Below are 18,408 nucleotides of genomic sequence, written 5' to 3'. Positions count from 1 at the left end.
TTTCCGTCGATCGTAAAAATCGAGGCTAGCTGACGCGCCTCCACAATGCGTGGTTGGTCTTCAGCATCAGTCGTCGTTGAACCCTCGTCTCGCGAGCAGCTACGACCGTCCGGTGAATCGAAAGCGTGAACACGTAAGTACGTAGTACACTCTACGACGCTGAATACGCCCGATTATACGTGAATGAATGGAGTTGAAAGTCTTTTTTCACGTTTCTTGCAAATCGGAAATTTTATAACAACGCTAATATGGACGCCGGTTTAAGACGCTTCCAACGCCCGCTCCAAGCTCTTTGTTCGTGCTGTTCTTTTGTGTGCTGGTTTGTGGGCCGACTAGCCTTGACCGGTTGGAGTAAGATATTAGAATAAGATGCGAGACGTTACTCCGCTGTTTACAAACGTACGAAAATCATAACAAATTTTGCAGAAAGATAGAAGATATGACCGATTATAAAACTAAATGTTTAATTGTTATTTCTAAAAATATTTTAAAGAGAGAGTCTTAAATATAAATATAATTTATACCAAATTATATATATTGTTGAAAGAGAGACATAATATTTCGCTTGAATAAAACGTATCAACTATTTTTATCAAATAACGCGAGTAATGTTATACAAAATGACGTATTTTTATCTTTTAAATAATGCAATTCATGAAAAAAATAAGTATGTGAACTTCGGATGCATCGCGCATTTACATATACGCAGTATATATTTTTTAATCGATAAGAAATATGTGTAAAGAATGAAGAGATATAAGATAGCGTCATATTGTGTATCATCAAAATGTAGATTTAAAAGTTTTTAAGTTTGCAATGTGATCATTTGTCACAAAATAATTATTAGCGATATAAAATAGAAATATAAAAGGTTAGAAATATAAAAGGTATAAGATATTTACTTAAAATTATTACGATAATACAAATATTGAAATCCAGTGATCTCACTATTTGTTTTTATTATATTTTTGCAAGTATTTCTTTAATCATTTATAATATCTTTAATAATTTATATATATCTTGGTTTCGATGCAATTTTCGAAAGAGCATAGCCTCGAAAGGGAAAGAGTCCGAAAGAAATTATAAAAACGGAGTCAAGGCAGTGGCGGGCATCGTGAAAGTGTCTTCCTTTTCGGTGTAAAAAATGCATTCCCCTTCTCATACGTTATATGACCGCGATTTACCTCTCAACGTTTAATTTATGTCACGTACTCGTTCAAAATCACAGGTTATTTCGAGTAATAATGAGATCTTGTTACCCATATTAGGTTTTCAACGTAATTATTGCAGACGATAAACAATCTAAATGATTTATATTTTTATTTTGACGCATTACTGTCCACAAGTCCATGCCTCTTAATGCTTACAAATCTCACGGGCGCATTTAATTATTTATGACCTTTCTATACAAAATTGATAAGATAATAAATAAAATTGTATGAAATATGTGTATATATGTATATATGTATCCCGGCATATCTTTCATGTCTATTTATTTCAACTTGTGAGATAACATTTTCTCCTAACATGATTAATGTAAAAATGATTCACTGAAACATCGCTATATCAATTTCATTTCGATGATTCAAGCAGCTGCGATTAAGCAATTCAATTCGACGCTCGACATAACTGACTAACAAGTACTTCTTACTCAATGACGATGTGAGCATGCAGGACACACATCGCGCTATTTCTAGTTTTGTTGCATTCTACCCATCTTGGGTATGTCATGGTCATCACGCGTGCCGACCCGCTCAAGTCATCCAATGAAAAATGACGTAAAGATTGTATTAGTGCAATTAAGCATGCACAATATTTGCCTACGGCAACTGACATGATGCCGCAAAGCAATATATCCTGATACTTGTTGCCACATTATTAATTTTAAAGAATTTATTACCACGTTATTAATTAAAAGTTTTTAATTACGATTTAAAATATAATTATATCACGATTTATATTTATATTTTTCCCTTCTGAGAAAAGCTTACAGAGTTTCGGACTCTGTGAGTAAGTCTGTCTCAAGAGTTATCCGATATATCTAAAAATAGTATGGGAGTTGGTTGTTATTAAGTTTCGGTTCGATTTCGTGCTACTTTCGATGCGATAGCTTTGTATGTTCAACAAGTCATATTATTGATAATATAATTTTTATAATGTACCATATATTTAAATATGTATATATGTTTAATACAATATTAAAGCGTACATGAAATTTTTACCATGCGAAGGAACAGCATCGAATTTTGCTACGAATAATTTCTGTATGAAAAGGCAAGTAAAATACATAAAAATGTCAACACAAGTTAAGAACCGCGGAAATGATCAAAGAGTTGAATTTAGACTCCTATCATTAAAATAGCAATAAATGTCACGATGATATATTAAGGTCACTGTGGTCACGACATGTCATCGTAGAGTGTCGTAGACTATATACGCGCACACAATATGTTGTAATGGTTCGTGTCTTCCGTCTTCTGATAAAATATATAAATGTATTATGTTATCATTTTTGATATTGTTAATTACAAGAAGAATCTTCATTTAGATAATACGCATAATAAATGGGATTTTTCACGATAAAATGAGATAAAGCAAACGCTGCGTGTTTAATTCCGCAACAGACATAAGAGAAAAAGAATTTGGTGCGAACTGCACAGTAGTTTGCCAATTTTATATAAAATAAAAGAATTTATACTCCTTTCCATTTTTTGCTATGTACATATATATTTATATATGCACAGTCGTAAAATATAATTGCGTTTTACGGAAGTTTACCAGACGTGTGCATTAGTCGTATATTTTATCGAACAGCATTACTATTTTACTATATATGTTTAATGTCTTCCTCGATAAAAGAGGCTTGTATCATTTTAACACCATGCATTTGCGGTTTCGTTTATACGACTGTAGTACTATTATATCGATTGTCGTGTCTCCATTTCTTTTTCCTCTTTACTGTTCATTACGTTTTCATACGACTTACATTCTGTAGTTATAGTCATTGTATTTGCATTTATACAGTGCATTCTTGTCCATCAATGATACATGTAATCGTAATGCATAAATCGTAATTTTATAAATCTAGACGCGACGTTTTTGTGACAAGCGAAAGAGCATTATTATTTATTTTAATTAATTGTACACACAATTAACTAATTTATACTATTTCTCTCCTACTTATAGATCAGACGAAATGGCTACCATTACGAGGCTGTCGATCATAAAATTCCTTGAGCTTGTAAGTATATTAACAAATATAAGTAATTATTATATATCTTTAATTATTTATCACTATAACATCGGATCAAGTTTCAACTTCAAAATGCTTTAAAAGCGTAGCATTATTTTATCTTTGTGAAGAAGTGCAAATCACACATCAATATATATACGAGTGATAAATTAGAGCATAAATTCTATTATGTAGTTATTTCAATAGATACTATGCAGTATCGTAAGCGAGAAAAAAAATTATGAACGTGGTAAATCAGGTTTCTTTCAGTGTATAAATTCAATCTCTCGTCATGATGTCATATTACAAAACATTAATTAACATAACCGGAAAAGCGTACAAGTATCATTTGCAAATTAGAAGAATAGATTGCTTTATTCTTAGCATTCGAAATTGCGCAGAAAACTAGGTTCTTCGAGAAAGTGCAAGGTTCGACGTCGAGCTACATAAACCTATCAGCGTTTCTTGCACACGTATTTCCAGCCGTAAGAGAAACACTATCCTCGAGGTCGCCTCATACTCCTTTGAGAGCTCCACCATGCCCTCGAATTTATTTTTAACGTTACTGCGCTGTTTCCTCCGATCGATTGATTCAATTTCTTGCGCTGCTCGCGATTTGAATCGCGCTTTTGAGAAAATCAAAGCTCGTCTCGAAGCCAGGGAATTGTTGATTGCGCGACATTCCGCGCTGCATATCTTTCGCGATTCGTAAGGCGGCGAGAATGGAGAGTGACATAAGCGGCGCTGATTACCGCACAAGAGCGTTCTCTCTCTCTTCTTATTACGGTTTGCTTCGCCCGGAAGTCGATCGGTACGAGAGGCTTCCGTTAGGATTCTTCGGGACCTACGTGAGAAACTTTTTGTTCAAGCACTTTAGTTGCATTTGTAAGCGGTAGAAAATCAAAACTCGATGCTAATTTTCGATAACTGCTCTTTAAAATAATCGTATACTTTATCAAATTGAAGTTAATATAATATTAAAAGTATACAAATAGTAAAAAAAACACGTCAATTGATAAAGAGCATTATTAATCAGAATAGCCAGGTTTTTAAAAACAGCTGTCCTGCTAATTTATCTTGCTGAACGCATTTATTTAGCTTTGTTTTCAAATTAACGCTGACTCATAACATTGTACCGGCGATATTTTAACTACGCCTGATGTTTCCTAAATACAATTTTAGCTCCTTTCTTTCGTTTAGTTTCTTGATAAAATCATCTTAACAATATAATGTTATTTCGCAATTATTTTTCAGCTAAAAGATTGAAAATATTTTAGTTTACTTGCTGACGAACCGTGTAACAATGTATTTGCATTAATTTGTAAACGAAAGTATATTTAAAATTAATTAATAAACATTATTAGTACACAACATTACGTTGAATTAATACAAAAGATAATGACGATGCTTGTTCTGGATAAAATAAAAAATTGCAGTACAAATATATGCATGCATTGAATTAATACTGATCGAAACATATAGAATATTTATTGCGCTGCTTTTTTGACACACGCGTACAGTACATATTTATATTGCTAATATGTACCGTACCATAATATAATGGCACTCCTTACAATTAGTGACACACAGCTCTGGCTGTAGTATCGCATGCTTATCGACGCACACGTGGGTGACCAAGCCCGGGATTCTTTGAGATGTATTCGGTGTCAGGCAAATGTGTTCATCGCATCAAGGCCGCCCGGTGCAATTTTAATGTTGACGCCACGGATTTTGAAATGAAAATTATGTAATTGCGAAATAAAACGCTCATAAATTTTTCTACATTCCTCGCTTACATTTTCCTATTTTCAGCTGCCATTGCCTGCCAATTAGTTAAAGAGATAATCTGTATTATTATCTAATTCCTTGTGGATAATTATTATATATTATTTTATAATCTAAAAAAATATTATATATTATAGAAATAAAAAACTTTCTTACTGAATCAAAATCTAAATTTATAGATTTATAGACGTATTTATATATACATTATTTTTACATGATTATACAGACATTCCACGAATTTTTAAGGATTTTTTTGCTAAAACAGTTTTGAGATTTGCCATTGATCATGGACTTCTTCTGCTCGTCATAGATAACGACACACTTCGAAGTAGATACTACTCTTATGCTTATGACTATATGTTAATGATTCGACGGATTATACCGAACGATCATATTTAGAATCTGTTGTCTAGAAATAAAAAGTTGCCAACTGGGACAGTGGACAATATGTTATTTATGATGGAATCGAACGAGGGTCGACTCTCTCCAGATTGACCCAGTTTTGTGAGCGATATCTGTACCTTCACTTTTGTAACAAAAAAACTGCTATAGTTTCTACATGAATGGTAAAAGCGAGAGATTATTCAGGGAAATATAATACACAATGAAGTGTTTTACTTCCAATGAACCTTTGTTCTCGAAGAAAAGAAAAAGAAAATTAGCGCGTAGACTAATTGTAAGAGAAATTTTCATTCATTAAATGTATATATTTTTGATTACAGCTCTTGGTATGCATCCTTATCGGATTGCACTACAACTCCTTCAATGCAGGAGATCAACATACCGCGATGATAACCATGGGAACCTTTGGGGGATACCTGATTATTCTGGTTGGCTTGTTTATCGGCAGCGTGATGGGAACACCGGTGAACCGCCGTGTGGTATGTTTTAGCAGATGTTGCAAGATACATTTCTCGCCAGACAGACATTGCGATATAAAGATATATAAAAATGGAATACACAAACGCTTAGAAAATCCGAGATCGCGAGAATCAAAGGTGAAGAGATGTAAAAGAATTTAAAAAAATTAAAGAAACTGCATTTCAATTAATTACAATTTGATGTGTTCTTAATTTATGTGTACGTGTGCATAATAAAAATTACATAATTAATGCAATAATGTAGAAATTAAAATACATTAGTAGGAGTATAATTAACAGGACATTATAATACGGATTTTCACTAAATGCAATCTTTTACCTTTTAGGATCTCTTCTTCGCGCTCATTGGATGCGCCTTGTTCATCGCCGCGGGCGCGCTCAACATCGACTACTTCCAGAAGTTGGGACACAAGTCGTCGTTCCGCGATACCGGCTTGGCCAAAGGGTCTCTTAGTATTATCGAGGGCATCGTTTTCCTTGTGGACGCGTTCCTCACTTTTCGGGGGGAGAACTGAGATCTGAATCGCTTTTAAGTACAACGAGGGACTGCGCGGCCGGCAATCGGTGTTAATTACATTCCGCAATCGACGGAAAACTTTTCTAATCTGTAAGGGATTGGATACTGCCAAAGAGTTTCCCCGAAGGAAACTTTCTTTTCAGCCGGGTAGCCAAGTGTAGTCGCGAAACGCGAATCACACATACGGCGTCGCAAAGTTCCGCCGATTTCTTTGAATCATGCGAAGCACGAGTTACGAAGCTTCGCGACTTGTGCCATTTGTCTTGCACTTCGACACGAAGTGTCTGTTTCATCGAGATCCTACGTTTCTCTAACTTGCTTAACTTTTCAAAATTCTGATTAAAAACCTTTAGAAATTGAATAAAGATAAAATATTCGCAAGACACTTTTCTCTTATGGATAAAGAAAAATTTCTGAACTGTTTAAATAAAGCTTTCGAATGTAAATGTGACTTTGCGACGATATATAATCGATGATAGTACAAAACGTGCAGGGATCACATGACAATGATACATACTTGCATATTATACATACATATATATATATATATATATATATATATATATGTGTGTAATACGTTACTATTAATAAGCGGCAGTCCCTTCGTAGAAGCAGGCCAGTTGGTATCATAATCATTAATAATGTACTGATATCGCACTCGTAATTTAAGTCATGCTATTCTGAGATTTGACAAGTAACGAGAACAAGAAGAAAAGGAACGATAACATCATGACGTTTTTATAGACGACGTCATTTGATTGTATCTCGGCGCTGAAATAAATTCGTTGTGTCCGCCGTCCTTTCACAAATATTCACGAAATATTTATCTTTGATTTGTACGTTTTTACGCTAAGACTTCAACAATAAAGGAAAATTATGAAGAAAAAGATTGAGGACGGTTTTCTGAGGACGCATCCCCTTGACGCTTCTTCCTTTCTTTCAGCGTGTTCATTGAAAAATGTGAAAATATTTACAAGTGGCTTACTCGTTATCGCGTTGTACAAATCAAACGCGATGTTACATAATAAAATATCGGAAGTTTTATGTGATGCAACTTTCGTTTAAGTCTGTACTGTTTTCGGAAAAGCAGCCTCAAGGTAACTTTAACCAAATTTCGATTAATTTAATCGACGATTAACTTGTCAAGTAATATCTGCAGACTTTTGTTAACATGAATAACATTCTTCTGTTATTGCTTGATACATAGAAAAAATTTAAATTCGAGACAACGAATTGTATAGATTAAAATATTACTTTAAGCAGTTCTGGCGTTGAATTAATCGATAAAGTTAATCATTCCTTAGGGCGACTCTGGTCAAATTTCCGATCATTCCAATTAACTTAATTGGTGATTAAATTATCAAGCAATATAATGAACCATAATGTAACCAGAAAAATTTTGTAATAATTCTTATAAAATTAATCAGTGATTAATTACTCCTTGGTTAAATTAATCACTGATTAAATTAATCGGAGTTTAGTTAATCAAAGTCACCTTTAGATCCTTATATACTCTATTGTTTTTTATTAAATATCAAATAGGTAAACATATTTAATTTTGTCAACACAAAACAAGGGAATTCAGAATATTTAAAAAGATGAAATACATATTGTTCTTTCATTTTCAGTTTCTAGTGAATATCTAGTTTTATTCTCGAATGCCGGCAGCTAAACGTTCCCAATGCGCGTGTTCCGCAAGAGCGACTCAACTTACAGGCACGATGCCAATCGCGCTTCGTTCGATACATCGAGAGAAAGCAACTAGAATGGCCGTAGTCATTTAAATTTGCTATATAAACATTTTCCTCTCCTCTCCTCCTCCATTTAATTTCACCTTTCCGGTTTAAAAATCCATTTTCCATTCCGATCACTTATTTATGTCTATGACGTAAAGTAATTAAAATTACATTGCACCGATCGTTACGAGAGCCTTCGAGATCGCGTGCAAGAGTCCGCTCCGAGAATCGACCGACGGCTTCAAGTCGATAGTGCGTTCGACGAGAGACCGTTCGCACGCGCGTTTGTATGTACATGTATGTGTGCGTGGTGCGGGCGATCAGCGAACACCATCGCCGTCGCGCGTTCTCTTAGCAGGGGAGAGCAGCCCTCGCTTTATTTGCCAATTACGGCGCCGATGCGCGGTGCGGAGCGTTAAATGTGCGTGCAGGATGTCGAATCCGGGCGGTAGCAGGAGGAACGGAGCCATGAAGATCCGTCTAACGAGTGAGTGCTGCGGCCGTCTCTTCCTCGGGCGTCGTGCGTCCCGTCGAGCGTGAAAGTCGAAGCCCGGATACAAACCGCGGTTCGCACGCACGACGAGGGCACCTGCCCACGCACGTCGGGCCTGTTTATGTTTAGCGTTATTTAACATGCCCTCGCACGCGCCGTGTTCTTTCCCGCGGGGGAGGGGGCTACGATGAACGACGCGTAAACGTCAAACCACGTCTGCTTGGTCCCCCGGGAGTTCCGCGTGCCCTAGGTGAAGAACACGACTTCCGTCGTGCTTCTTTTCATCGTCTGGTTGAGCCAGTTTCCTCGGCGCCGAAGCTAACTCGTGGCCCCACCGCGAGTACTCTCCGGGAGACCGATGAAAACGTTAATTCGGAACGGTCGTCAAGACCATTTGATGTGTCATTCATTCGCAATGTCTTTAACAAGGCCTCATTTTTAGCCTTATATCATCCTTTTGACTAGTTTTATTATTAATATCCGGCTGTTCTTTAGAAAGGCTATTCGATCATCGTTAACGACATTTAACATGAGTTATTATATCATTCGTCTTTAAGTTTGAATCAATTTCGTCATAATAGCAGAGATAATCATATGATACAATCATAATAATCGTAATAATAGTTGAGAGAATGTAAATGTGTAATAAATACGAAATGTGGCTATCAGCAAAAGATACTGTAGAAGTTATGTCATTGGATTATTTTATGAAATCTATCTGATTAGATATTAATGTAGAACTTAGAAATAGTATATGATTACTTCAATAAATTAGATGTATAGATGTGTCGTTATTAAATCGCGTGTATGATAGAAAAAAAATAGTAGGGCTAGAAATCTTTTGTCATGATTCATGACATTAGTTTGCGCGCGAAAATATATATTGGCTAATAATTATATACGTTTTAGTTTTATGCGCCCGCAATCTCGCTAGGAAGGACTTATTTCGTGAGTACTTTTTCCACAAAGAGCACGTAAAAATATAAATGAATGCGATTTAAGAACGATTACTTTTTAGGCTTACCCGATCCCTTTGCTAAAATAACTGTCGAGGGTTCTGGACAGTGTCACAGTACAGATACCTGCAAAGCTACTCTTGATCCTAAATGGAATCAACACTATGATCTGTGAGCATTTTTTTAGGTTGAGTATAGAGAGATTTAGTGTAAGTGCATACGAAAGAAAATAACTATTACCTGTTCATACAGATATATCGGAAAGAACGATGGAATCACCATATCTGTATGGAATTATAGAAAATTCCATAAGAAACAGAACGGAGGGTTTCTAGGATGTGTACGCATATTATCGAATACTATCCAAAGACTTAAGGATACAGGATGTATGTATTCGTGTTTATTTTATATTAGATTATTAGATTAGATTTTATTTTTACCTAGTAAAAGAAAAGATACGTGATAGTATTTCGCGCCTATGATACAGTCATACCTCGCAAGAAATTGAAATTTAATTAAAACCTGAATTAAAGGATAGTCTACTCTAATAGGTAAAAATAAATTTATTTCTTTACATGTATTTCCTTAAAGTATCATATTTCTAGTTATATTCGGTTAAATTTTTATATTTTGAACAAGTATCGACAAAGTTATCAAATTTTAAAATAGTTGGCACTGGCGGGTAAAAAATTGAATGATAAATATTTCCTTATTTTAGAAAAAATAAAGAATTTCAGTTACAATGAAATTGGCATATTGTATTATTTATTTGATTTTGTTGTTTGGTACATTTAGGGAAATAATCATCTGCTGAATTTATAAAAATAAAATGAACTTTAACGAAATCAGTAATTATGGATTAATTTTCAAATTTGCGATTTAGTGAAGCAAAAATAATCGAAATCGCTATTATTTGCAAATTGTATTATAAAAAGATTGAGAAAACGTTTAGTTTTCAGCGCTTCAAAGTAATCTAATCTTAAAATTTGTTACTTATAAGAAACATATATATTTCTTGATATCAGAAATTATCTTACACATTGCAGTTTATAAAGATTGGTTTGCGATATACTTTTAGATCAACGTTTGGACCTATGTAAAGCTCATTCCGATGATACGGATGTTGTGAAAGGGCAAATTGTCGTATCTCTGATGTCGCGCGATGGCCATAACGGTGCTGTGAGTAATACAGTCGGTCATAACGCCGTGGTCGACGTGCTCGGAGATCTGAGCTGTCCGAATGATTTACCGGATGGTTGGGAAGAAAGGAGAACGGAAAGTGGTCGACTTTACTATGTAAATCATCACACGAAGAGCACGCAATGGATCCGTCCGAATGCTCGGTAATATTTGACATCTATTCATGCCAAAGCGCGTATATGACGTGATATGTATGACGTAAATTTATTCGAGTAATGTCATTGATAGGCCTAACACTGCTATTATACCGACGACACCGGAACCACCGCCGTTGTCGTCGTCGGAGCCTACGTCTCCCAGCAGTAGCGCGAGCTCTCCGAATGTAAGAAATGAGGGGAGTCCTGCGAGACATACGTCGCCTGAATGGACTGGCGGAGATGGCACGCCGAATCAAACACCTAGTCGAGATAATTCGACGCAAAATACTCCGAGAAATACACCGACGCAGCAGCAGCAACAACAACAGAATCGCAATCAGCAACAGAATCAGCACAATGTAAGAAACGCGACAACGCCGGCATCGTCTTTGAGGGAGCGGCGCGTCTTTAGAGGAACCGATGAACAAAACGGCAATCAAAGTGCGAACGGAAGGGTAGAACGTGGCCTTAACAATGGGGGTCAAATTCGAAGGCCTAATCGCAGTAACAGGAACAGAAATAGCGTTATGTCGAGTAGCGACAGACGAACCGATCCGCCGCAACCGACGGATCTACCTCGTGGTTACGGTACGATTGAAATAATTTTTAGATACAATTATTTAGGGAAAAAGATGTATAAATATAGCAAAAAGATTCTACTGTTTGTGTAGAAATGAGGAAAACTCAGCAAGGCCAAGTATATTTCTATCATGTACCAACTGGATCTTCTACTTGGCACGACCCGAGGATTCCACGCGACTTGCAAGCTAACGAATTGACGAACGAGCTTGGTCCTCTTCCCAGCGGATGGGAAATGAGGCAGACCCAAAGTGGACGGGTATACTTTGTAGATCACAATAACAGGACAACGCAGTTTACCGATCCCAGGCTATCCAGTCAAATAATAAGCAATCTGCTGAAGTAAGTATAGCAAGTCGAAAGATACGTAAATGCGATTACGCAAGAGTATAAAATTATTATTCTGCCGATAGTAGGAGGCAAAATAATAACACGAACAATCAAACCGCGAATAATGCGAACAATTCGGTGACGAGCGAGACCGCTGAGGCCGATACAACGAATTCATCGATGGTTCAGCCTATCACGCCGCAGCAGCCAACGAGAAATGAAAATGGAAGTAACAACAATTCTCCAACAAGTGAGTGAAATTTTTTTTAAACGTATTTTTGCTAGAAAAGAGAAGAGAAAATATATTCTACAATGCAGAATAATTGAAGCGCTTTATATCTTTGGCTCGTGGGTATCTTACACATTTGATAATATTCACACAATATGGATCGCATAATCTACTCATTTTCACACAAAAACAAAACAAAAGATCATTTGTGTATGCCTCGCAATTTTATCTTATCTGCGAGCGAGTCTATCTATGGGTCCGTTCCGTTTCACGCATATGCGCGCATTTTCTATAGTAAACGTTACGTATGCTATAGATAAATGCGCGCATATGCGTGAAACGGAACGGACCCTATGCAACACAGCCTGACTGTTAATCAGTCTCGGTTGTTTTGTCACTTGGGTGAAATGCCATTTCATTTCGGAAGAGTCTTGTTCATCAGGGCGCATTATCGTAAAAATCGAGATTCTTTATTCCGTGGGTATATGTGGATAGTGTGATCGGGGGGGTTAACAAGCGTTTTTTTGCATTTCAGTGGAAAGCACTCCATCCCAAAATGCTCAAACAGTGTCGGAATTACCGAAGGAGCTCATGGACAATGAACTTCTTCCGAAATACAAACGTGATTTAGTAGCAAAATTGAAATGCCTTCGAGCGGAATTGAATGCTCTTCAGCCTCAGAGTGGACATTGTAGGTTGGAGGTGTCGAGAAATGAAATATTCGAAGTAAGCAAATTTTAAATCCACGTAGCTTTTTTGTTCTAAAATATTTCGTATGTCATTATCACAAGAAATTAAGAATAAGAATTTTGCACGAGAACCTGTAAGCAATATACATCGTTCTTACAGGAATCGTACAGATTGATAATGAAAATGCGTCCGAAAGATATGCGCAAGAGGCTCATGGTCAAATTCCGCGGCGAGGAAGGCCTTGATTACGGCGGTGTGGCACGCGAATGGTTATATTTATTGTCTCATGAGATGCTAAACCCGCAATACGGACTCTTTCAGTATTCGAGAGACGATAATTATACGCTTCAAATTAATCCAGATTCAGGCATAAATCCAGAACATTTATCGTATTTTCATTTTGCCGGAAGGATTATAGGCATCGCCGTTTTTCATGGTCATCACATTGACGGTGGTTTCACGACTCCGTTCTATAAAATGCTGCTTAATAAAGCTATAACTTTGAGCGATATAGAAGGAGTCGATCCAGAACTGCACAGGAGCCTCACATGGATGCTGTAAGTGACATGTTCTTTTTAAGGAAACTTTATTATCAATATTTTGATTCGTATGTTATTTTTTCTAAAGATGATTCCAAAAAATTTTTAATTTACTATATTTTACGTTATTAGGGAAAATAGCATAGACGGCGTGTTGGATGCTACTTTTTCCGTAGAGCACAGTAGTTTCGGCGTATTGAAGAATCACGAGCTAAAGCCAGGCGGTAAAGACATTCCGGTGACGGAAGAAAACAAGAGAGAATACGTTCGCTTATACGTAAACTATCGATTTATGCGCGGTATCGAGCAACAGTTCTTAGCGTTACAGAAAGGATTTCATGAATTGATACCTCCCCTGTTACTAAGACCGTTTGATGAACGCGAATTGGAGTTAGTTATTGGCGGTTTGGGCACTATTGACATAAACGATTGGAAGATGCATACTCGGCTTAAGCATTGCACACCCGATACGCCGGTTGTACAATGGTTTTGGCAGATAGTGGAATCGTACGGTGAAGAAATGAGGGCGAGGTTGCTTCAGTTCGTTACCGGTAGCTCCAGAGTTCCGTTACAAGGATTCAAAGCTTTGCAAGGTAAATGCTCATTTCATATTTAAACACATTGCGTTAAAAATACAGCATGCAAATAATAATCGCGTATTACGTTTGATTGCGTAGGATCGACAGGAGCGGCGGGTCCACGGCTCTTCACGATTCACGCCGTTGATGCCCCGAGCGAAAATCTACCAAAAGCACATACCTGTTTCAATAGAATAGACATACCGCAAAGTTATCCGACTTATCAAAAGATGCTTGACAAGCTTACGCAGGCGGTTGAAGAAACTTGTGGCTTCGCTGTCGAGTAATATGGTACGATTATTGCAGTTTTAGTATGATCGTTTCTCTATATTACGATAGTACATATTTCGGTAATCTTGGATTCCCATAATAAACGACGTTTTACAAATTCTTTAATAAAAGAAACAGGAAATTATATATTTTCTATACTTACAAAACAGCAAAAAATAGGAAAATCCAGCAGGTCTTAGAAAAATCCAGTGAGTCTAATAGAAAACGTTAATATGTGAAATCGTTTCACGTACCTATATACAAATATCAATGGCCTTGCAATTATGAACTTTGCATATCTTGCATATCTCACGATACATGTCCTTTTTTAAACATAAATTTGAGTAACAATTTTTAGAAAACTAGTATATTGGCCTTTAAATATTTATTATCTGGTTAATTAATTCAGTTTACGGGGATCTCTAATGAATATTTTGATCAATCTGTTTTCTACGTTTACTTATGCACACATATACTTTTATCAAAGTTCTTATCAATTTTTACATCTTTTCAAGTAAAATCACTAATTTTGTTTAATTCATCGAAGTTAGTTTTATTATTTTAATTACGATATAAATATAAGGTAAAGCATGCACAAGTATTTTTGGAAGAAAATCTTCCAAAATTTATGATTATATAGTTATAGGATGTTCATACTGTACAGATTTTTTTTATTAAAACACAAAACATGTGTAGTATCAACGTGAAAGAATCTCGAAGTTATGAACGTAGCAATATATGACATAGGGAATCAATTCGCATTAGGAAGTTTTCAATTTCACTTTATAACAAGTATCGTAACGAATTGCACAGTCAATTAATTCCATATCAGTTATATCTATTGGATAATAGGATTTAGTATCGCAAGCGAGAAGTGCATATATGTATAAAATTCGCTCATTCGTAGAGGCAGACATCAGCTAGACACAATGCTGGAAATCTAGTATTTTTAAATGTATTATTGGGCCTTGCTGTCCTAGGGGAGAAGTATAGAGTTTGTACATATGTATAATTCTGAACGCAAGTGTTAAATGAAAATTGTTATAATTTATAAAGAGTATAAGGACAATAAAAAGATAATATTGCTATTGAGATATATCTTTAATTAAATATCAAATTTTCAAGAATAAAGAGATAAGATATATAATATTATATAAAAGCAAAATTAATATATATTTTATTTTTTTAATAATTTCTCGTTGGTATATTTACGAAAATATACGTTATTTACGAAAATAATTAATACTCTGAAATTAATAATGTTTTATTCTTTGAGATTGTAACACTTTCGTTCGGAGCTGTCGTAACGCAATTGGCAAAACTTTATTACTATGCAACCTGTGCGATAAGATCAATGCGTAAGATCTTGCTTGTTAAGAGTTAATATCACCGAGTGCGTTAGTAAGATGTAAATAATTTATTAGAGATTAAAATACAATAGCGTAATATAATATCGTTTCGCGTGCAGATCAGAAAGCGATCGGCACGTTGATTTTAACAATGACAATTAAAATCGTGTACATTAGCTTTAATTTAGAGCACATTTATTTATAAGGAAAGAGTTCATTCGACGGGTTTATGTAAGCTTAAAATGTTTCGAACTGACTCTTTTGTTTGAGAACTCCACGAAACATGACTATACCTTACTAAACTGCTTTTAGTAAGATATAGCACTACTTTCTTATTTATCTCACGAAGCTTTCATTTAGTTCAACATATGACGCTGTTGTAAAAATATCTAATGCATGGATCATTGTTTTGTATAATTATTATTGCATTATTATATTTGTATTATGCACAAAACTGTGATGAAACATATCGTAGATGGAAATTATGTGGTAAGGGCACCGAAAGTCTCACTTTTTGATTCTAGAGAATTGGAGCATAATTTTACGTTCACTTTTATACACAATATTATTGAAATCAATATATATGTATAATAAAATGGATATATGTATGTATATATATGTATACACACATATCCATTTTGTCAATTCTTTTTTGGAAAGCGTCTCCATACCTTGTTTGAGTTATGCGTATAAGTATCATCCGTTTTCAACGTCTGAAACGCGGTCTGAGTACTGAGCATTGCTATAACGGGAAACGTAGCTATTACGACTCAAGTAGGATAATGGATACAGTTGTTAGCGTTAAGCTAACGTTATCGCACGCATAAAACGGACACCTCTAAGCGCTGTCTATATCTGTTGCCTTAATTTCACATGTACACAACGAGAACTCTTGTATTTAATAGTTTACTTCACGGTATCAGATGCATCCAATGCCTCAATATTCTATGAGCGACATAATATATGCTAAAGTAAAATCACTAATTTTTTAATGGAGTGTATAACTACGCCACAAATATATAAGTATAATTCTGATAACTGAGAAGAGAAACTATTTTCGGTATTTAAGATCGTGATTAACATCAAGGCAATTCAGAAAATTGACGCAGATACAGGGAAGATTCAGTGAGATTTTATATTTCTTAATATATTCCTCAATTATCAATGAATGTTAAGAATAATAAAGTTTTACCTTTAAAAAGTTTTACAGTTAAAAAGAATTTTCTTTTTATATCAAATTTTTCTTCGCTATTCATGGACATTCAACACATGGATAGTCTTATTAGAAGAGATGATATATCTTTCTTCTAATTTTCTCACTGCTTTCTTCAATCGTTAGCTTGTCGATATAGCAATAAAGACCTTGAAAGTGCCTTGTGGTTGACGTTAATAATACTGCAAAAGTATATTCATAATATTTTCGGAAATAATGTGTAAATTTTATCCTCCTTTCCTAAAACTATATCTAAATAGATGACTACATTAGTCATTAAATAATGACAGAATAATAAAAAAACGTGGTTTAAGTAAAAATTAGCCAAAAAAGTATCCTGAAAAATTAAATATCTTTTATCCAAAAAGATTTTTTATTTGTATAATTATGTTCAAGGTACCCTAAATTATTGCATAACTTGCAACATTTTAATTATCCATCGTCATTCCGTTAATTCCTTTCTTTAAAAATAAATCATATTTTACATACATATCAATTTCGTTAGGTGTTTAACATCGAAAATTAAATATGTTATCAGAATATTTCTTGTATATACGTACTTTACGAATTATATTATTGTAATTTAATAGCTGATATATTTAGAACAAATGTCTGTCTAGTAAAAATTATTATTACGTTATTTGACGGAAGGATTACTCTGTTATTCGTTGAATATTTAAAAAGAACAGAAAGAGATTAAGAGAGTAAAGTGAAAGATAAAGAAAGAAACTGAGAGTGACAATATTTAGGATTCACACAGAATACGTACAAAGAAATATCTACTATTGCATACTACGTGGCACAAGATAATCTTGTTCGCAAGATGTAACTATTGATGGAGTTTGCGGATCAGCAAGAATGCGTAAATTAAAATATATTAAGAATCCGTAGTTTATTTTATTCTGAATTATCAGGTGAACTCGAATCGCTTTTAACTCTTTATCGATCCACCCTGCTGGTTCTACAAACTCTTTTAAGAGTCAGCTAAAAGAAGGACTCTGCACACCAAATGGTGTTGCATCTGTTCACGGATATGACACAACTTTGTCAAATGTACATATCTATGTTGGAACTTTGCAATCGATACAACGAGAGATATCGGTAAAGGGTTAAGTACCATAAGAAAAGTAGAAAATAATAAGTGACTTCGCAGTAAATTGTAGACCGCATCTTCTTCTCTAATGTCGATCTCATCGACATCAAAGTATCCCGTTGGTTCTTGGAGAAACTTATTTCTTTTTCTACTTACGAATAAGTGAGTCCATTTAGGATGAAGAATATGAGGAAAATAGTTATGACGAAGAAGGTGATGAGAAACTTGTGCTCGTTTTCGTGAACTAAGATTTATTTAGCAGTTCTATTGTTTCTCTATATTCTAGTAATTCTAAATGCGAATTTGCAAATTATAAATTAATATATATATAATATAACTTAATATATCATCATTTATAATTTATAAGTTATAAATGATTGCCTCTTTCGTAATTTGTAATTATGCGAGATTATGCGTACTATTATATTATTGCGGATGTATTATTATTATTATCAACTAATATCATTTGTTACTATCATCATTTACTGCGCAAGCCCTTTAGGAAACAAGTGTATATAACTTTTCCTTTTGTATTCTGGACGAAATGTATATTTTAATAAAATATCCAAAGTATGGAATCTTCTAATGTTAATATGTGTTA

General features: G+C 34.9%; 2 protein-coding genes across 3 annotated transcripts; both read left to right on the top strand.

The window, feature by feature from the left end:
- On the top strand, positions 1–7,302 carry LOC139784662 (uncharacterized). Of its 2 annotated transcripts, none has more exons than XM_071723858.1 (4): positions 1–133; positions 3,187–3,241; positions 5,740–5,898; positions 6,225–7,302. In XM_071723858.1, exons 2-4 carry the CDS (start codon positions 3,197–3,199, stop codon positions 6,411–6,413), a joined length of 393 nt encoding a protein of 130 aa, XP_071579959.1. In that variant the 5' UTR covers positions 1–133; positions 3,187–3,196; the 3' UTR covers positions 6,414–7,302. The 2 variants fall into 2 exon arrangements, with proteins under 2 accessions (XP_071579959.1, XP_071579960.1); XM_071723859.1 differs by having other exon boundaries at positions 42–137.
- Positions 7,303–8,413: 1,111 nt separating this feature from the next.
- Smurf (SMAD specific E3 ubiquitin protein ligase) lies at positions 8,414–18,399 on the top strand. The gene is made up of 12 exons (XM_071723860.1): positions 8,414–8,638; positions 9,554–9,592; positions 9,663–9,771; positions 9,853–9,986; positions 10,679–10,943; positions 11,029–11,525; positions 11,609–11,858; positions 11,930–12,096; positions 12,611–12,801; positions 12,925–13,322; positions 13,437–13,897; positions 13,982–18,399. Exons 1-12 carry the CDS (start codon positions 8,584–8,586, stop codon positions 14,167–14,169), a joined length of 2,754 nt encoding a protein of 917 aa, XP_071579961.1. The 5' UTR covers positions 8,414–8,583; the 3' UTR covers positions 14,170–18,399.
- Positions 18,400–18,408: the final 9 nt, after the last annotated feature.

This window comes from Temnothorax nylanderi, unplaced genomic scaffold (genome assembly GCF_030848795.1).
Source record: "Temnothorax nylanderi isolate EJ_2023f unplaced genomic scaffold, tnyl_v1.0 TNYL_tig0656_pilon, whole genome shotgun sequence".
Classification (NCBI taxonomy): Eukaryota; Metazoa; Arthropoda; class Insecta; order Hymenoptera; family Formicidae; genus Temnothorax; species Temnothorax nylanderi.
The sequence above is the reverse complement of the archived record's forward strand: the minus strand, read 5'-3'. Positions and strand labels throughout refer to the sequence as shown.